The 21,702-nt window shown below is 34.8% G+C and overlaps 1 protein-coding gene across 1 annotated transcript in view; it reads right to left on the bottom strand.

Moving 5' to 3' along the window:
- The window catches only part of MYOM2 (myomesin 2), a 70,440-nt gene that overhangs the window by 8,792 nt on the left and 39,946 nt on the right, over positions 1-21,702 (bottom strand). The window contains exons 19-30 of the mRNA XM_026033887.1: positions 19,507-19,633; positions 15,926-16,104; positions 15,639-15,753; positions 14,943-15,099; positions 14,729-14,835; positions 12,141-12,185; positions 11,533-11,669; positions 7,982-8,126; positions 7,810-7,869; positions 6,403-6,470; positions 2,807-2,920; positions 1,395-1,482 (exon numbers count right to left, since the gene is read on the bottom strand). Coding sequence (XP_025889672.1) covers positions 1,395-1,482; positions 2,807-2,920; positions 6,403-6,470; positions 7,810-7,869; positions 7,982-8,126; positions 11,533-11,669; positions 12,141-12,185; positions 14,729-14,835; positions 14,943-15,099; positions 15,639-15,753; positions 15,926-16,104; positions 19,507-19,633 — 1,342 coding nt within the window. The remainder of the gene's footprint in view (positions 1-1,394; positions 1,483-2,806; positions 2,921-6,402; positions 6,471-7,809; positions 7,870-7,981; positions 8,127-11,532; positions 11,670-12,140; positions 12,186-14,728; positions 14,836-14,942; positions 15,100-15,638; positions 15,754-15,925; positions 16,105-19,506; positions 19,634-21,702) is intronic.

The following is a 21,702-nucleotide window of genomic DNA, read 5'->3' as shown; positions in this document are numbered from 1 at the left end:
CATCAAAATTCAATCAGAATATAGTTCTGTTATGTTTAGTTTAATTAATGTGATATGGGAAATCTTTCATCCTTAGGCAAAGAAAAACATTAAAATTGCAATAGGTGTATAGGACAGTTTGGAGACTCCAGCTGTGTAAAGCATATGAATTCTGTGCTGTGTCACTGAATACTTTAACTGAATGTAGAGACAGCCATGCACTGTCAAGTCTTTGCCTTTTGTATCCTTCAGACCAGATATAATAAAAGTCATTAAAACTTGATAGCTCACATTCAAAGAAAAGTGCAAGAGAAATAAAAATCAGCACATTCTGGGTGGAAACAATTTTCACTTGCTCCCTCTAGGATAGCATTTAGCAACTGTAAAGTCATTCAACAGCAAATGGATTAAACCAGGTATCTTATCAAGCTTTTGAAATATCACTACACTGATGGTTTGGTAGAAGGGGAGATCCCTGGAGAGAAGGGCAGCTTGACCAGAAGATTGAGACACTCTTTCATCAAGAGTGCTCAGAATCCTGTTCAATGTTAAGAAAAAAAAATCATTGTATAAGAAGGAAAGAGAGGGAAGAAAAGAGATACCATAATGTTTAAGAGTGGTGAGTTAAAAGCCATACTTGTGCTGAAGAACTTTCATGAAAAGGAAGGATGGTGAAATGCATGAAGCTGTGAAAATGCTGTTTGCATATTTGGTCTATATCGATTTGTATCTGTACACTTTTTTGTATCTTCTAAAATAAATAGTTATTCAGTTCTGGAAGCCTTTGAAAAATTCAGTACACTGCCACTGTCATGTTAACTGGAGGAGATAAATTATATCCCAGACAATAGACATCTAGAAAAGTAGGACAATAATACCTGTCCTGTCTCAGTGAGATGTTTTCCTGGACGAATAGTGGACAGATCTTATGCATAGGAAAAATATATGAAAGACTATRCAGTCTTTCAGATGATACAGCTGTCTGAGGTCAAGGGCATCTTAAGACTTTAGGGTGAGATTCATTACTTCCTCCTGCTCTAAGCACTTCACCAATCTCCTGAAGAATTTTTTAAGGTCTTCGGTAAACTAAATTAACTTTAGAAAGTGTCTTTCGCCATTATTAAAACCAGAGAGGAAAATAAACTTTTATTTGGATGCAAGTCAAGTGTCTAAATGCAGGTGGAATGGATGTAGGTCCACTTTGGACTTATTGTTGAGACCTAAACATGAGACTCCCCGGCAATCTGCCAGGGTTGAGTAAAAATCATTTATGCTGGCTATAGATTTATCTTTGCTGTACCCTCGGAGGTAAATAACAGTTGCTTTTCTGATCGAATTTAAATGTGCATAAAATATTTGACACTTTTGGAGAACGTTTTGAGATTGTTATTTCAATATAGTAAACTACATGTTACCTTTTCCTGATAATTCAAGTGTAGATACATCATGACCTCTATCATCTGACAGTGTTGCCTTATAAACTCCTTCATCTTTGCGAGACAGCTGTAAGGAAAGCACAAGATATGACATGTCAAGCTTGATAAGAATACAGCACTTTCATAGACACTTCACAATTTTCTAAACCAAGCTGCATACATTGTCCTGCATTCTGGTTTAGTTATCTTACCAGAGATGAGATGGGAAACTATGAATGGTTTGTGCATGCTTTTTATGCAGATATAGTTAGTCCTTAAACTCAACACATACTATGATTTCATTTCAGTTGCCTTGAGAAATTTGATTTTTCCTCTTTTTCCAGGACCAATAACTGGATTGRTCCTGGTCAGTAGAAATCACAAGTAGCTTAGCTAGCTGTAATAGGGGTTAACTTTAACCCACATACACTTTACAGTCCCTTTTTTCTTCAACTGAAACTATTACTTTTTGGAGTCAGTCTATATAGAGCATTGAAAGGATCAATGCCCTTTAACTATCCAAATCCAAGCACTGACTTTCAGTCAAGCAGTAACTGTAGTCACAAATAATATCTGTGCTAAGTAAACAATGCCTTCATTAACTATAGAGAAAACTCACATCCTATAATCTAACACAGTGATACTGCTTTTAAGAAGTGGGATTTTTTGGTGATGRTTTTGTTTGTTTGGGTGGGTTTACTTTAGCATAAATTCAGGTTGGAAGTTATTTAGTGGAATCTAAGATTTATAAAGACTCATAAACAAGGAAATAACGAGAAAACCATCATATCATTAAATGACAATTAACAGCAGCAATTAAAAACAAACAGAAACCATTCCCCAGGAAAGTTAACTCAAAAAAAATAAAGCCACTGGACAGTCAGTACCTTACTACAGGTAAATGAAGAAGGGAGATTGGAAGAATATGAAGACAAAAAAAAATGAATAGAGATTATGTTGAAAGCAAGAAGACTCCAGGGGAGTTTGGGGGACTTAACAAAGAGAACGCTAAGAAATATATAGTTTCAGACAGAAGTTAGGTTATTCTGTTTGCATCAAGAGAAATCTTAAGAAACAATAATATGCCTCAAATCTATTAACTTTAGGCAATAAATTTGAGATACTGTCAGAGGTGTTTGAACAAACTGAAAAATTAAGGAGCAATAAGACACAGAACTGGAGAGAGGTCATCTAAGGATTTTGAAGTAGCTTAAGCATGAGGTGGCTGAGCTGACGGCAAAAATAACACTCTTACCAGCATTAGTTACTCACCAGCTAAGTGAAGGGTAGCAAATGTGCCTTTTCTTAAAATGTTTCACAGAAATCATAATAGCTGGTTTAGTGCTCTGCCTTACAAAGCAAAAGCACGTCAAGCAGAAGCTGTTATTTCTAATCAGTAGATGATACCGTACCCTGGGAATAGTGAAGTGGCATTCTCCCTTCTGCAGATCAGGCACCTCATCAGCCTCAATCCCAGAACCGTCTTTATACCATTTGAAAACAGTCTCCTTCTTTGTGTTTGCCACCTGTACAACAGAATAGGCATGTAAGCACGGCTATATGCACACAAAAGATATCCCACTGTAAGCAGTCACCCTTCTAAAATAAGAAGGCTAGAAGCCTTTTTTTTTTTTTTTTTCTTTTAATATATGTCAAATAAAGCTAAGGAAAAAACAMGTACAACCAAGTTCTACTAAACAAAATGCTAGTGCTACAGTATTCATTTGTAGCATAGAACTGATGAGAAGTCTGCAGCTTCAGARTACTCCTGAATCCTAAAACGAATTCTCCTTGATCTATTCCTTTAAAGTATTTTGCACCCTTGCAGGTTGCAGTTTGTCTAGAGATATCTGCACCAAAAATCCTTTAAATTGGAGTAGGCTTGAAGCTGCTGAACTTTCATTTATTGTTTTGCATTTGCCATATGTCTCCAGAGAGTTGTAAAACAGAATCTAGACTGTATCTTGGAAAGTCTATAGCTAATTTGCAGATAATCCTGATTATCCAAGTAATGTTTTTCAGGATAAAACTGTATAAAAGCTCCCTGAAATTACTATTCTGAAAGCATTTGAGACTTCYAAATTGTGAGGTTGACTTTTTTCTTTTTTTTTTTTTYYCCGCTATAAATGTGCCTTACAGGAAGTACAAAGACTTGAAGAATTCTGCAAATTGCAGTCTCTCYTGATACAAAAGGACTTAAGATAGTAGGACAAATTCAGAGAAGGTGCTTGAAAGYCACAATTTTGCTGTGGTAGCAGAAGCTCATCTACAAAGAAAAAAATAGACTACTCCTATACGTCCAGTAGTACTTTAATTTTGAAATACAATTGTTGCATCGGTGACACTAAAAGTATTGCTGGAMAAATGGCCTCAAAGCATGACTTCAAAAAAGCTTAAAGCCCATCTCTCTTTAGAAAACTTGTCAATGTATTTTATTTCCTTCCCCTTTAAGAAACATTATGGTTTATTTCAGATCATTATTCCCATACTCTTCCAAAAATCACAGAAATGTCATTTATTTCTCCACTTAGCCCAAATTCCAAGTCAGCATGACTTTGGTAGAAGAGCAGGGCTGACAGGACATTTCTGAGTCCCCAGGCAGTCAGTTAAAATCCCCTTAAAAAAAGGACTCAAAAAATTCGTTACAGGGAAGCCCAGAAGATCATACAGCCCTTTTGTAGTTGTCAAGTGTCTTGCRTGTTGGAAAATATATGCACCACTTTCTAACTCTTTTATATGAGAAACATTTTACTCTGTAGATGAACAGCTCTGTGAAAGTTTTCTATAGAGATGACCAGATAAATAGGAGGATCCTTCCGTCYCCTGTATTGATTCCCAGACATCTCTTTAAATCCTGTTAGCATTATTCACATATATTGCCACTTAATAGCCAATGATGTCATCATTATGGATCGCTTACAACATGTAAGATCAAAATCTCCCCCAAAGCAACATCTTGCAGGAGTAAAGCAAGCAGCATTTCACGTTTGCCAGTAACAAGAAAGTGCTTCATAGTTGATTTGTGCAACCATATGACTGAATGGCAATTTTGTTTGAACAAAGCCTGAAGGAACAAGCCTATAATGCTTTCCAATAGCTTTCAGTCAAGGCCTGCTAGGATTCAAACTAACAAGAATAGACTGAGTTTGTGACAAATGCAGTTTGCACTGCCAAAATTATTTCATGTTGACATTTATTATAAAAAGTCATCTTTTCTGATAGCCATAYACCAAAAATGAAATTATTCTTATGGATTTAGATCATACAGTTAGTCCTCTGCCCTACTCAAGCTTCCAGGTGGCGTGGTTCCCAAACTCCCCCATGTTTAATCATACAAGAAAGTCCTGGCATGCTATAAAGCATCTCTCTGACAGGTCCCAGTACTTCCTTCATGTTATCCCAAGCTCTCTGAAAACATAAAACACATGAAAATGATTTTTACACAGGGCCATTAGTTAGAAACTAGAAGAGACCTTGCCCAAATGCAGTTARCCTGTTCATGCCCTGTCTTCTTCTGTCCAGGGAGCTACCTCTGTGTAGGGTGCATGTCAACCACCCTGAATGAGTTGGCCTGGGGAGCCAGAGATTGTTCCTTGGATAATTTTAATACTATGGGAATAGTTCAGAGCAGCCACACTGCTTTAGTCAGATACCTGAAATTAGCAGGACAAACCCAGGCTTTATTGTCCAATCTTTTTCTATGTAAAAATATCATTTAAACAGCACCATGTGGATCTAATGGACAGTTATACACTAAAAGTAACAAATATGTAAGGTCAATGGTATAGTTAAAATGATGGGTTTGCAGACAACCAACTTCCTGGATTGCAGTTCTGACCTTATGAACAAAAAATACACTGATGAAAAGCACATAATCAGATGCTCAGGCTTTTGCGCTGTTTCGGGCTCTAAAGTTAATGAAAAGGTGAATACTTTCAGACTAATTTGTATAGAATTAACTCTATTGTAACTGTTTCAGAACCATTTAATTCCCTCTGTGAGTGAAAGGATAAGCATGGTTCATGCCTGTGGCAAACGCATGTTGGGATTATAAAGCCCTCCTGCTGTGCAGCTCCGAGTGAGCCAAGGTAGCACATCAACTAATGAGTGCTGAGCCCTAAGAAAGGGCACACAGAATGGCAGCTTCACCTCCCAGGTCAGCTCTGGTGGGAATCAGCAGAGGTTAAAGGCTCTCTAATTACTGAGCAGGAAAAATATAGAAGAGAAAAAAAAAAGGAACAAATGTGCATGTAAATTACTCATAATGAATGATTCAAGTTGGACTAATTAAAACCCAAAAACTTTTTCAAAAGAAATGGGTAAAATTAATACAAAAGAGCCCATACTGCAGAAGAAAAAAAGGTAATGAAAAAAGTTTGATGCTTGCTGAATTAAATTAATTATTCAGACCTCTAATTAGTCATTCTAGAAAAGAGMAACAAAAATGAAAAAAAATCAGTTTAGAATAACATATCAAGACACTAACTGCAGAAGTTACTATGAAGTCTATGTACACTATCATTAGTTAAGGTGCAAAAGTCACTGGCCACATCCAGGAGAAATCTCAYTTTGTCCCATTCTGGAAATTTTGATGTAGGCTTGATTACAACTGATTATATAATAGATGCTTTGGTAGAGGTACCAGCAAATCAGAAAAGGGTAAGAAAAGAGTTCAAATTGAATCATGCTGCTACTTTTTGACCAAGGAAGAATTTAAGTCTGAATGTTTAGTCAGAATATTTTTTATGGCTCACAATTGTTATTAATAAAAATCTTGATTAGTTAACATATTTCAAAAAAGTTATTTCTATAATTTTTAAGTCTAGTCCTATTCTCCATTAGGGCTACAATCCTGTACATTTTGTTTATATTTTTATTGAAGACTGCTACTGTTTAAAAATAAGACATCAGAAAGTTTCATTTTAAAAATGGCAAAAAGTTTTCTTTGACATTTTCCTATGTCAACTATAAAACCTTCTAAAAAGTTTCTTCAACCATATTTATTTACCTGACAATTAAGTAAAACTTCACATTCTTCTGTAACTTTCCAATGCAAAAACTCCGAGAAATGAGGACCTAAGGAATAGAACAGACTTAAGGTATATGTTGCAGAATGAAGAAAAAGGGATCAGAGAGATCCAGTGATAGAAAGAATAAAAGGACAGCAAATATATTCTAAAAGATCTCTACATCAGAATGATGACAGAGCTTCCCTGAACTTGCACTAAACTTCCCTGAACATGCACTAAAATGATATTCACGGGATGTTCAAAGGATGGTCTGTGTTCATCTTACCGAGCCAGGTATCTACAGTACGACTAGAAACCTGAGGCTCCCCTCTACTTGCATGGTAAACCTTGTAGCACTCCAAAATGTAAAACAGCTTAGTGAGAGAGACAAATTAGTTTACTAAATCTAATCATACTTGATTGCCAGCTGAACATAGTAAGGAAGCAGCACGCAGTTAAAAACAAATCTGCAAATGATGCATTTAATGTAGAGAGGACTCTAGAATGAATAGATATATCCAAACACTCACTCAGTTAAATGTTCAAAGAGAAATCCCATGGCAGACACTATTTGTCCAAATTATATGAAGTTTAAAAGCATATTATTACAAACGAAACACAAAGTATTCCTGTTCCTCACTGAGGTTCCAATCATGAAAATATTCATGCTCTTAAATAAATTTACTGATATACATAATAATTGTGCCATTTTTGTGATTACTTATGTGTAAATATATGAGTATATTCTAATGTCTGCAGGATCAGGGCCAATAATTCCAATACTCTAGGAGAAGATTTTATAAACTGAATAGTATTATTTCTTTCATAAAACTTTTAAGAAATCCAACAGAAAATAACAGTATTAYACAGCTTGTGCAGATACTCCAAATAGCCTAGGTAAGTGTAAGTGCATTGTAATAATTACTACTTTCATCCTAAAACTTGTCTATTTGCTAAGCAATAATTACAAATTAGAGCTCAAGCTCTATTGTTCAAAGAAGCGACAGAATATTTTTAAATCTTTTTTTTTTGTTTCAATCTGACTCTATTTTAGTCAACTAAATGGGTGAATCAACTTATGTGCCTAAAACTAAACATGCACTGAATTTTTCTGCTGGATCAGAGCCTAGAGTTGGAACACCTATGAATATTTAGCAATGATAACTTCTTGCAAGGAGGTTATCTATATTTCTCTACTTAGTGAAATTTCTGACACAAACTGCATGTGTTATATCACAATATTGGAAAATAGCATCCACCTCCAGCAAGGATTCAGCATCTCCTCAACASATGTAATGTATTCAGCTTCTAATGAAGTCAATGGAAGATGGAAGCATTTAGCAGTTAGCAGGGATGCGTCATTAAATGCACATTGGGCCTAGAGTCACCAATATACTATGTCTTACCTTGCTTCCTGAGAAATTCTTTTCTCTGGAGATCAGACTCAGCCAATACTGTCTTGAATGCTAAATTTCAGAAGATGTGAATGAGACATGAGTTAATCACAAAATTATTCAAAGAATAATTGAAGAACATTTCTTCATCTGAGCCAAAGTTTCAATGTTTCACTAAACTTACCATCTCCAATAAGAACTAATGAAGACTGGTTCTTGGCCTTTCCATCTTGAATCTGTACTGTGTAGGTGCCTTCATTGTCAATTGTAAATTTTTCCATCACCATTTCTATTATGCCAGTGGAACGATCACAACTTATTTTATGCCTCTGAAATAAATGAATAATAACTTTATTACGGTGTAAAATATTTATAATTTCTTACCAAATTAATCATGTATTATAACTGCATCTCTCTCATGCCCTATGAATTGTAGGCTATGGGGAGAGGGCTGTTCTTGTATTTACTGTTGCTCAACAAGATCTGTGGTGATAGGAACCTTTGTATGCTGCTACATTTGACTGTTTAAGTCATCATAATATAGCTGGTTTGGGTTTAAAGAACTATATGTCCAAGGAAGAGCCTACATGTCTGGCCACCAGCTACATTGCAGCTTCCAGTCCAAAATGGAGATCAGCCTGTCAAAAACACTGTCCCTAAGGAAAGTCCAGAGAGAGCTGTAAGTCTACATCTGTATGCACAAATGTGGATCTCCAAACATGTACCTTGCAAATAAATCCATTATAGCAAATTCAAACAGTCACTAAATATCTCTGAGATACACATATGTGGCAGTTAGATACTGGGTCTGATTTTCTAATTAAAATTTTGTTTAAGAAGAGTATAATGATACTCTCATCTTAAACAAGKTATTCTCTTCAGAAAACACATAAGGGAGAACAGGCACTTCTGACTCCCCTGTGTAAAACCAACAAAGTTTCTGTGAACTAAAAGATAGATTGAGTCCAACAAAACAGAGTTAGAATACCATTGAAACATCTTGTTAACCACTGAGGGTTTGGAAAAATACTCAAAAGGACAAATATTGACTTGAAGTCAAATTTATATATGCTTTTCGCAGTTTGTGTGTCCTTTTTGTGTTTGCTTTCATTAAATATTCTAGAAAGATAAAATATTGTCAGAAAAGTTCAAGGAAACAGAAGATTATAAGTAAATATTGGACAATATTTGCAAAATACCTATTTTGCATTTACAGATATGCTTTAGATATAAGCAACTTTTCTATGTAATATCATCCTTCAGTGAATAGCATCCATAAGGCTGTGTGTCCTACCAAAAGTGATGTTGTTTGAATTTCAACTAACAATTTGCAAAGCAAAACAAAAATAACTTATAGAAGTTACTTGGTGAATAGATTTTGGGGGTAACTGATGAGAATATAAGAATTGATGAGAATACTATAATATCTCATCATTATGATATTTTCACCAGTTATATTCTCATCAGTTATAATATTTAATAATATTATTAAGTAACTGATGAGAATACTTCTCAATAGTTGCTTTGTTTATGACTAAACAGAAAAGTAAATGTAGTTCTCTAGGAGGAATTTATGCAGGAAAATGCTAAAAACTGTACTGACAAAAGGAGGTATGATGCCTTTTAAACAGAATACCTGAGGAAGGAGGTGTCCAAAACCAGAAAAAATAGACAAAGACACATCATTTAAGAAAAATGACCAGGAAAAAAAAAAAGAAAAAAAAGTTAATAAAAATACAGTTTATTTAACTACCTGGAACTGAATTACTAGAACAATCTTTAAGTGTTGACCTAAAATTATTAGGAATAATATTACTTCTGATACTTCTACTCCATCTTTGAGAAAAACCCTCCTGGTGACCTTCAAGAACAGATCCACTCTTGTAGGGACAGCAGACCTGGCAGAGTAGCTTGGGCACAGAAGCAGGGCAGAGTGAAAAACATGTAAGGGCTAGAAGGTTGCCTGGAGGCTCTCTCCAAAGCAGCCATCTGACGAGTCACAAGAGTAAGGAAATATGTCATATTCACTGAGATACCTGAGATACCTGAGATACCTATCTAATAACAGTTTTGGTGTACTCAGCAAGTTTACCATTCATTACTATCTGGTACTTTCAGATATATAAATAAGGCTAGCATAAATTATGACATGATATTGTAAAGCACTTCTAAATAAAAGAAGAAAAAATCATGAAAAATATATGAATATTATGAATATAGTATAATCTTACAGAATACTTGAATAAGGAAGACTTAGAATTATATAGGAGAAAACACCACTGAAAATAGGCAAAATATATACACAAAATAGGCAAAAAAATGCATAATCAAACAAGCTTAGTTCAAATTCTCCTTAGGTAACAGAAGAACGAAAGAGAAAGAAAAAGAATGGAATTAATAAATCAGTTATAGATTGTTTAGGATAGCGATTGATTGAAGTTATTATAAAAGACCAGACTTAGGTGTATCTTTTATACAAAACTGCAGGGGAAAAATGGTTACGTGATCTGTATATACTTTTTTCCACATGTAGTTCAAAGATGTATGATAATAGGATGAGAAAAGATTTAACTTGTCAGGAAATTGAATAGAAACTGACTTATTTTGTGTTTAGGAAAAAAAAATAATTAAAATGACAGCTAATAATAAACAGGACTCAAATGATTTTATTCTTGGATATTTTTAAAAATCTTAAAGGAACTATTCCCTGCTAGGACCTAGATGGAAAAAATTATCACTTCAGTCAATCAAGAATCAGAACAGTTTTTTACCAAGCATAACGGACTATTGAACATGTTCAGTAACTGTAGTCTAGGTTTTAGAGTGTAATTAGGCTTCTAACTATTGCCATTATGCAGTAAGATGAAGTTCAATGATTTTATGGGGACCATAAATATCAGGCATTTTTAAAGACCTTTTTTTAATGATATTTCACAAAAAAATATCATCAATCTCAAAATGTAAATGTCATCTGTGGGTTACTAATTAAAGAGGTGAAATAATGCAGCTGCACTTCAAGACTCTCTGATGTCAACACTTTCAAAACATATGCATACTAAAAATAGCTTATTATGTTCCACTAACACTGCCAAAGCAGAATATTGTCATTTCAATATGTCCTAGTCACTAATATTCATGTTTCCAGTGCTATATTTTATTTCTTCTTGCAGTAGGAAATACAGAGGAGTATATTATTCATAAACACTTCCTCTTCCACCTGGCAATATGTAATTATGGCAAATTCATTTTGCTTTTCTACAGTGTTAAAATGCTGATAAGCTGCTTTGGCTAAAAGCTGGCTTTGCAACCTCGGGAATAAATGGGCCTTTCAAACAGCTGCAGTGTAGGTGGATTCCTCACATATTTACAGCCCTGTATTTTAATGCCCCATGGACAAAACATACTCTTACCCTTCAGGAGGATGACCTTGCCTTCTTCTCTGCCCTATTTGATCTAACTTCTCTTTTTCTGTGGCTATCGGCCACCTAGGTACTCAGAATGAATACAGCCTTATGAAAGATAAACCTTGCTCTTTTATTTGGTATCAATAATCTCTCTGGGACAGTAATTCTGTAGTGTGAAAAATGTTCAGATTAAAAACTATCATTCTCTTCAGGTATTGTCAGACCAATATTAATAATGTGGCTTTAATCTATTATAAAAATAGATTAACAATTAACGCATAATGAGTTTTTAAAGAAAATCAGATATATATGGCCCCCAACATGTACTTACATCACCGTTATTAACTTCCTTATCATTAATAACGAATCTGTAGGTAGAATCTGGTGATAAGCTTTCAGCCTGAATCCAAAAACGAACTTCTCCTTTCTCAAGGACCTCATAAGCTAATTCTGATTTCAGAGGTATTGCTGCAGAGAGAAAATCAATCAAAAGTCAATAATGCATGAAGCCCTCTAAGAAAAAGGGTTATTATAATAATATATTAGTATTTCCCCATTATTTAGGAAATGCTGAATCACATAATATAATTTATATGAAGAAAAACGGTCTAATGCAGTCTTTGGCTGATTTTTTAAAATTAATTTCTCAAAAGGAGAGCACAATTTACAGCTTATAATTTGCACAATGTCTAAGGAATTAGCTAATAGCTACCTATAGTCTATTGCCAAAGCAATATTAAACTGAAAAAGACTTTTAGGTAATGMTTATTCAGTACAAACTAATAATCATTTAAATGAATAGAAAGTTAAGGAAGCAAGTCGTGCCATGAAAAAAAAAAATGAAGCTTCCATTGTCTCAGGAAGAACCTTTTGGGAACTCCAGTCATTAGTGTGTGATTATATTCCCTTCKAAAACTACTGAATACTTCTTCAACTTACTTGGATTCCTTATTTCATGGCTTAGTTCCATCAAACGTTCCAATTCTGAAAGTAAGAATAATACTCATGTTTTAATTTATTCTGAAAAACACAGTCAGAATACAAGTGTCAAAGCAGATACATATCAGAATCAGCAAATAATTAATACCCTTATGTCTTGCATGCAAAATATCTAACCCTCYTTAGAAAATTGTGTCTCAAGAAAAAGATTTAAGACTTAAAATTCTGTTACATGGATTTAGTGAATTTTACTATATCTCATGCAAAACTCTTATGCAAAAGAATCTAAACAAATGATGACACATATTTTAAACTTTCTGTGGGATTTAAAGATGGAAGAAAATGGCTTCTACATAGTCTCCGAGGCTTTTTTATCTGCTGATCTCCTTTTTGACACAATATTTGAAACACTTGTTTTACTGTGATAGCTAACAAGATTGAGTGCAGGTTAGTATAAAAAAAGCACAAAAAGTTTTATTTAATGCACTAAAACTTAATGATGGCTGTGTGAGAGCCTAAAAATCACACTTTTAGGTTTTTGTACTAATCCTATTTGTCATATTTATTGTTAATCAAGATTCAGAAGGGCCTAATGTCCAATTCCAAATTCACAGATAATGTAAGAAGAAATTACCAAGAATTTATGACATCATTTATTGTATTTAGGAAAAGAAAATACATTTGGCAAAGTGGTCTAGGAAACAGTAGTTTTCAGTACCAAGATTCAAATTTGACATTTGTGGAGGTGTCCCTAGCAATACAACTATGATTCTGATTGGCAGATGTGGATAGGAAAGACATGACCTAACTGTGGAATGGGAAACACCATCAATGCCCTTGTACAGAAAAAGTTTGTATGGTTGAACTAAAGGTGACAAGACAGGTTTCAAAGAGATACCTGAGCACTAAGCCAAAGAGAAGTTCTCATGACTAAATGTTTCTCTGTTCATTCCAAAAGTACTAATTCATAAATTAAAAGCATTACATGTTTAGCTTCCAGGGAAGAAGCAAATACCAATGACTAAGTCCATATAGCACTCTTCTTGCCACCTACTTTTCCTGAAAAAATTGATGCAATTCACCCTGTGATAAAATTCCTACATACTGATCAGACTCAAACTCAGACTCATCTCCTCTCCTTAAATGAGTCAGAATGTAGCTGGAGAAATTGTCATGCTTATTTTGGAGCTAAACTCCCATTGGCTGTGCTAGTGGTGGATCTGGTCCTTTCTATCTTTTATTACAAGGAATTACAAGGATCCAAAGAACCATCAGCAGCCTTTATGGCACAATTTAAAAACTGCACAATATAAGACTTGCCTTACTTGCTTCTGGAAACAGTCAGGGGTTGCTTTAAGGTGTAGAGGTTTTTAAGATAAGATGAAGATAAAACTTCAGTTGTTAAATGACAAATTTAATTTGGTAGTTAAAGCCCTTTTGATTCCCTTGTGCAAGTGAGAGGGAATACTAAAAAGAGCACCTTAGCCTGAATTGTGAAAGGCTCTGCTCCCTTTTTCGCTGTTTTCCATACCAGAAAGCAATGTTAAATTGTATGTAATATTTTCTTGTAAAAAGGGCTGTGAAATAAGCCAATTGTCTGTAGCAGTTCCTAGAGTCAATATTAAACTCCATGAGGTCACCCAATGAGTAAATGCTTAATGTACTCCCCTGCCATTTCCCAGCTTTCTAAAATGGGCAACTTCCTAGGTGTTTGTCCCTATTACTATTTCTGGCTGTTGTTAGCATAAGTAAAACTAACTAGGCTGAAGTGGGTGTAGATCAGGAACTGGGCATGAATCATCACCATCAATCCCCATGGATCAGGAATTGCAAGTACCAGAGTCATTTTTGCAAAAAGAAAGGAAATTCTTGCAGCCTTGCTTTTCCCTCAGTCTCTCTATGCAGTAAATCAAAATCAAATTGAAACAAGTCAAATGAAACTAATAGCTTTTATGAAATAAAGCAAAACAAATCTAAATTTATATAAATGGATTAGTTAAGGCAATATATTTGTATATTCTTTAAGCAACCTCCTTTTTCTCATCAATCCTGTTTCAATGAGATGCTTCTATATCTAGAGCTTCAAAGTCTGTCTCTACACTGTCTCTGTATTTTTATATTATATACATTTTCTTGAATAGGCGCAGATGTTTGATGGTCAGTTTACTACTAACAGAGAGACAATTATTTTAATTTTTTAAGACATATGTGAAAGGCTAGAAAGTCCAAGTGACATATTAGACAAAGGTTCTCAAAATGGTGAAAAGCTAACATCCTGAGACATATAACTCGTTTCTACTGAAAGTGAAACAGATCTTTGCAAGCACTATTGAACTCCTAGCTTAAATAAACAGTAATAATTGGCATATTTTTTACTTAATTTAAACAAAAGATTGCCTTAAACTATTCCAACATTAATTATTTTGATAATCAGAAAAATAGCTAATCCTATTAAATATGTTGTTTTGGTGGAGATGCTGTTTTTCCTTCATGCATAGGAGAAAATGTGAGAATTAAGTGCTTTTCTTGTACAAAGCTTAATGCAATTCAGGTGTTAAAAGAAGGATTTGAGACATTTAGGACCTTACCTTCTTCATCCATAACAAAGCTCGATGAAATCCCGTCTGTGTCACTTACTGAGATAGAATAAGTTCCCAAGTCTGATTTATCAGGATTTTTGAAGTACAGCTTAGAACTGAAATCATCAATAAATGAATATATAATGAGTATTTTTCCCTCTATTTTATTGAGATTTTATCAGGACAAACTTTTAACATTTTGACATAGACTTGTATTACTTACTGATTTCCTTCAGTTTCAATCTTAAACTTATCGTGATCATCAATCTCTTCATAGGATTTACCCCATACAAAATGAGATGCATCAGTAGCCTCTTTGCAGTCAAAAGCCAGATAAATATTACCCTCATCATCCACACCTGAAAATATTTCCTTTGTTCCTGTAAAACAGGAATCAAATCATGTCAAAGCTCTGTTTTTCTTCAGAGCAGTAATTCACAAATGAATAAAGCCTATGCTAACTCTATTCTTCTTCATTAACAGATATTGATCTTACTTGCATATGTTYGAGCATGTGTGTATGTCACATACGAACAAGAAAGGAAGACTACAAACAACGAGTGCTCATTGAGGAACAAAACTATAGAATGAAACTGCAAATGAGAAGATAAACATATTTAAGTTATTTTTGTTTTCATTCTTTAATACATTTGTCAACTTGTGCTTATTTTCATCTGCAGTAAGAAGTATCTTTGTTTATGAGAAGAACAACTCAAGCAATTGATTATTAAGACATTCCCTTCAGTAAATAAAACACAAACACTTGATAGTATTTCTGTATCCACATTTTTTCCTTAAAAAAAATGGACTTTGGAAATGCATTTCTGGGGCTATAATACTGACTCAGACTGATTAAATCCACTTTTATGTACTTTAGTATTCTAAAAGAACTGGGGAAAGTAAATAGTTATTTCGTTACCTGGTCTTGTCTCAACAAGCACTGGTTCAGACACCTCAGATGACTTGCCTATGCCAGCCTCATTCACTGCACGAACTTTGAAAACATAAGTATGACCTTTGTGTAAATCAGTGACCTTGAAAAAGATAAAAGAGAAAAGTCACTTTAAAAGAAAATTCTAAACCTGTATTCTTTGGTCATACAAACATGTTAGCAGAAGTCCATGTTCAAATATATCTTTGTTGTATTCAAACCAATGTTCTTAGAAATTAATTTTGAATTAACACTAATTGTACTAAAAATGTTACCTTAAGATAGCGATGTGAAGTTGTTTTTTCATTAGCTGTGATCCAGTCTTCTGTATCTACTTCTTTATAGTCCACAAAATACCCAGTAATGGGGCTTTGGCCTTCATACACTGGAGCTTTCCACAGAAGAACCAGTGACGTATTTCTAACTTCACAAATTGTGAGATCATAGGCAGGACCTAAAATATTTCAAGTATTGAGAGTTTACTGCAATATAATAAAGTTCTGCAAACTGGCCTTGTAGAGGGTAATATYTGTCTCTTTGAGGAGCTATCTTTGTTTTCCAGTATCTCCTTCTTCACAATAAACATGACATAAGTAGTATTTAGGTCATCATCTCACTGTGGCTGTGTGCAACAATACTTGTTTTCTGCAGAAGTAATATTAGTATTCCAAAGCCTACATAGTTAGCCAGATTTCAGCAAGTTCATTATAAGGAAAATATGCATGTGGAAAATGGTTAAGATTGGAAGGGACTTCCAGAGGTCATCTAGTCCAACCCCACTGATCAAACAGGGCCACCCAGAGCACGGGGCACAGGRYGGCATCCAGGCAGGTTTTGAAGATCTCCAGAGAAGGAGACTCCACAACCTCCCTGGGCAGCCTGTTCCAGGGCTCTGTCACCCTCACAGGAAAGAGGTTCTTCCTCACCTGGAGACGAAACTTCTGTGTTTCAACTTACACCCATTGCCCCTTGTCCTGTCACTGGTCACCACWGAGAAGAGYTTGGCCCCTTCCTCCCTACATTCACACTATAGGTGAATATTATTATTGTACATGTTAATCAGATCCCCTCTCAACCTTCTCTTCTCCAGGGAAAACGGACCCAACTCATTCAGTCTCTCCTCGTACAAGAGATGTTATTCCCTTGTATCAGCACATAAAAGGCATAATTGTACCAATTTTCTACCATGGTGACAACATCCATGACAGAATACTGCTATTCAGGCAAGTAATGTAGCTGGAAGCTTGCTTCTTGTGCTTTAAATTTGTATTAAAAAAAATGGCAGTACCTGAGACTTAGGGATTTTTTTTCAGTGATGAGAGCTTGGTCTAATTCCAGATATTACTTTTCCCTACATCCTTTTCTCATCAATTTAAAAGTAGACAGGTTTAAAAAGCTGGGTCGCTATTACAGTCTATAGAGTGTTAACTGAAGTTGAATGCACTGGAAATACTAGTAGGGCTGGGATTCCGTAAATAAAAAAAAAAAAAAAAAAAAAAAAGATGCAAAGCAGAGAAATATTTCTCCATAATGGATAATTATATTTCAGAAAACAAACATATGGGTATGGGTACCTGTTGCAGTTCCTTTGAGGATATATACTAGACTTTTTCATGGAAAAAAAACAAGTTTTCAAGAAGCCTAAGCCTTCTCTCAGGGCTCTTTAATAATCCCAACCCAAATATCTATATATTCACAGATAATTAAATTTCCTCTGATGGATGCATCTGCTAGAAATATATATTGTAAGAAGAAAATCTGTAATGAAGTATGTTCTATTCTAGGAATACCAAGACCAGGGATGCTTCATTTTTTTTTAAGTCATGTAAAATAATTCATTAGCTATCATTGTTAACTCAMAGAAACTCACATTTATAGCCAAGACCGAAGTTCTGAAGAGGGATGAAATAGTAATGGGTTCTGGGCAAAGAATCTATCACTCAATTTGGAAATCTTGCCAGGCATTTTAGTTTTTCTAAGAAAACCTCCCTTTCATATCAAAATGTGGATGAATATTTCGTTGGCACTGGGAGTATATGCAGTCACATTACATTTGTCTTCATTATCATTAATAAGTCAAAAAAAAGATCAGCCTCCTTCTTTCAATCTTAAGCCTCATTTATTTCTTTTCATTATTGCTTAGTCATTTTCTAAAACTTATTCTAAGAAAGTCCTGGAAAATATATTCACTTGCTATATTCAATATAGCAAGTTCAGGTGTATTTTGTTTGTTTATTTGTTTGTTTGTTTGTTTGTGGTGCTTTGAGTTTGGGGCTTGACTTTTTTTTAAGCAGGAAGAATGCAGTCCTCCCTCTTCAGAGAGCTCCGTAAAGAGAACAATGTAATCAGCGAAGGAGTAAAAGGGTCACCTTGTTCACTATGAAAATGGAAATTTCACTCCATTTCCTGAAAGTGCCTTTTATTTTATTTCTTTCATTTAAAATGAAAGATAATGTTCACCAGTTTACACAAAAAGCAATTCCACTGATATTGTGAAAACACTGTAGAGAGTATAAATCACAGACAAATTTGATTATTTTAGAAGAATAATTGTTCCACTGATGACATATTTATATTAAATATTTCAAAATGATAAGAAAATATAATTAGCACCAAGAAGATTAAATKCAGGAAATTAAGCTTTTTGCTTTTTTATGACAGTTTTGACATGTCATTAAATCCAAAATGTAAGATCTAAAAACTGAGAGAAGAATTGGTGTGAAAGTGTGGAGAACAACCAACTGACCAATGCAAAAGGAGCAGTTTTGCCAAAAAGAATCTGGGCATTAAAAAGAAGCAGACTTTGAACTTTTGAGTCTTAGTGATCTTTTTAAAGAAGGTAAATTGAAATGGGTTTATAAGGAGGCATTACTTGAAGACCTGTGTGGACCTGTAGATCACTTCTCTGATCAGCATTGATAACTCTTGGAAAAATGTGTCAAGTTTATGTGCTGTCATTCAAGAAGAATATGAAAAATTCATATTCTAACATGTGAATTCAAAGGAAAGTAAAATAAAAAGTTCAAAGTAAAGAAAGAATATGTCTTATTTAGAGACCTGGAATTCATGTTGCATGCAGAAGGGCTGCAGGAATTGGATTTTGTTAACTCAAGGGGAAAGCTGGGAGTTTGATTCAGCACTCAARCTATGTAGAAAGGTTGTTGCAAAGAAGAAAGGACCAACCTTTTTTCCATGTTCATGGTGAACAGAAAGAAAAAAAAGAAAAACACAAAGTAAACAGGCTTAAATTGCAGCAAGAAAGATTCAGGAATCCTGGAAAAACTTCTGAACTCTAAGGTTCCTAAACATGTGAATATTCATGCATGACACAGATGTGTGTAGGTGTCAGACAACTCCTGATGACCAAAATAGGTATTGAAGGATATTTAATTGCATACATAGCGGTAGATTATAAAGAGATTTTGAGTTAACAACACAAAGAACAAGGCAATATTTTCAGAGCTTTGGGGGGAAAAGGAGGTAGGAATGTATCATACTAGTGTTTTCCTTACTGACTGTTCTGTGACACCCTCAGTTTTAGGCAAATCAGTACCAGATATTACAAATAGCTCCAGCAAAAGTGTCAGTCAATATGTGTGAGGGTATTACAAATAGAGAGGCTGACAAAGACACCTTCACAGGTTATCTGCAGAACCCAAGCAATACTGAGGAGAAACAATTCCCTAGATACCTTACATTTAGGCAAAAATTATATACTCACATTAGGTAGACTAGAGTTTATCTTTCTTATGTGGGAACCAAAAGACATACATCAGAGCTTGACTGGAACACTACGCTGACTGTGCTACAAAGAGTTTATATTAAATTGAGACTCATGAGAAATCAGTAGACTTACCAGGTTCTGGCATAGTCCAGGCTTTACACTTAAAATGTTCACTGGGATCTGAAGGTTGACCTATGCCAACCAGATTTGCAGCAGCAATTTTGAATTCATAGAAGGCATCTTCCATCAAATCCTCTACCTTTTTTGAGAAAATAAATCATTGTATTTAAATTTAAAAACTATCATTTGTAATTTTTTAACAAATAAAATACTTAATATATTACAAATAAGCATTCTGTCATGGATTAATTCAGTACCAAACACTACTGCTATGCTTGGAGTACTGGGAGGCTCTAATCTAAAGATTTTATATTTAAAGCACTGAAGAAGTCCACATTTTATTTCCACATTTTGGCTACAGTCATGGAACAATAACATTCAGTATATTGGCAGGACAGACTGTAAAGGTTTGAAGCAAAGGTCCAAGGAGCCCATTCAATGAGTGACCACTGACAGATACTGAAGGAAGTGTGTCCTTACATAAAATACCACCTTTTACTGCTTATGAATGACCATACTTTTAAGTAAGTTCAAATGATGTTTTGTCATACTTGACTGAACAGAAAAGAAGCAACTAAAGGAAAAGTTTTTTGTTTCCATTCCTTAACCGTGTGTGGAGATAACTCTGGAAAATATTCTTTGTTTGTAACTTTATGTACTTTGTACATGTCTTTTTCTTAACATGACCTAGCATTATCAAATAATGCAGTAAGCACTGCAAGAGGTATGAGCAAGAAGCAGTGCCATCTTTTAGCCAGTGCTATTTTCTGATAAATTAACTTTGGCTTATCTAATGAGGCTATCACCACAACACTACCTCAGATTTTGAAGCCAAGCTTGATAGAGCATAAGGCATCCCAGCAGCCTGAACCTCTCTGCAGCCTAAGCATATCATGGTAGCAATCTTTTCCCATCCTCTCTCATAAACCACTTGAATATAAAAATACAGGTCTTCTGCACCTCAATCCTCAAGATAATTTTCCCCAAATCATATTTAACCTTTTTCTCAAGAGAAAGGTACAGGTTAGGGGACTACTTCTGGTAGAGATAGTGAATAGCTTTATTTTATKGCATTGTATTTTTTTATAAATATATTCTAACGATTTTCTGGACAAAACAGATAAAACACTATTTTAGTATGGTTTTTTTTATGGAAACAAATGTATGATTGGATGGTTATCTGAAACATTATTGGRTAGAAAATCAAAGTAAAACACAGTAAACTAGTAAAATCCAGTCTCTTATACATTTATCCAGTTTCCTGACAATAGAAAAGCTGAATATTATAAATTACAAGAGAGAACAAAAGTTCATCCTGCAAAAACTCTTTCAAATCTCCAGATAATAATGGAACAAATATCTGTGGGGTTGCCACAGAATTATTTAATCAGTCAAGGACAAATCTCTATTGATTCCCTGGTGCTGTACTGTCTATACGAGGACCTMAGTTGCTTGCAGTATGTCATAAAATATTCTGTGCTTCCAAAAGCTCTCTTGCTTTTATTTCCCATTAGTGTTTCAGATTCCAGTCCTTCAAAATAATTCATGAAGATGCGCCTTCAGGCACAAATGTAGTTACTGGCAGGACTGAGACCTTAAATATCAAATTAATTAAACCCTGAATGGTTTCCCTTAATTTGCATCACTCATGTGTTTACAAATACATTAAAAAATTTAAATACCTGGAAAGCATTGCTGACTACTGCCTATCCTACCTGCCCTTTCATATTTCTCAACCCCCGTGCTCCATCTGCCGTGTCAGAGATGCCAGTTTCACACTCCACGGCAAGCCTTCATGTGTGCAGCTGAGCACTGCACCACCCCTGCACATTGCACTCTGCTCTGTGCATGAAGCATTCCTACCAAGCTCATCTGCAGCACAGTTATCCACTTCAGCATCAAATCTATGCTGACGATCTATTTCTGCTCTGAGGTTTATAGGAAGATTGCTGGCTTGCAGGGATAATTTTAAAAAGTAGTTGGGAACAAATGTCTGATTATTTAATCTCACAAGCATCATATTAACTAGTAGATTGCTGTAGCCTGTCTTCCCTAGCCTTTCTTCATCATGCATTTCCTCTGWTAAGAAACACTGAATGCATTATAGGAGCAAACTGAAATAATTTATTTCAAAAGCAAAACCTCAGTTATCATAGAATGTCGAAGGTAAGAAGGGACCTCAGAGGTTATCGAGTCCAACCCCCCTGC

Source organism: Nothoprocta perdicaria, unplaced genomic scaffold (assembly GCF_003342845.1).
Source record: "Nothoprocta perdicaria isolate Ctin4 unplaced genomic scaffold, notPer1 scaffold_136, whole genome shotgun sequence".
Taxonomy (NCBI): domain Eukaryota; kingdom Metazoa; phylum Chordata; class Aves; order Tinamiformes; family Tinamidae; genus Nothoprocta; species Nothoprocta perdicaria.
This window is presented reverse-complemented; position numbering and strand designations above follow the sequence as displayed.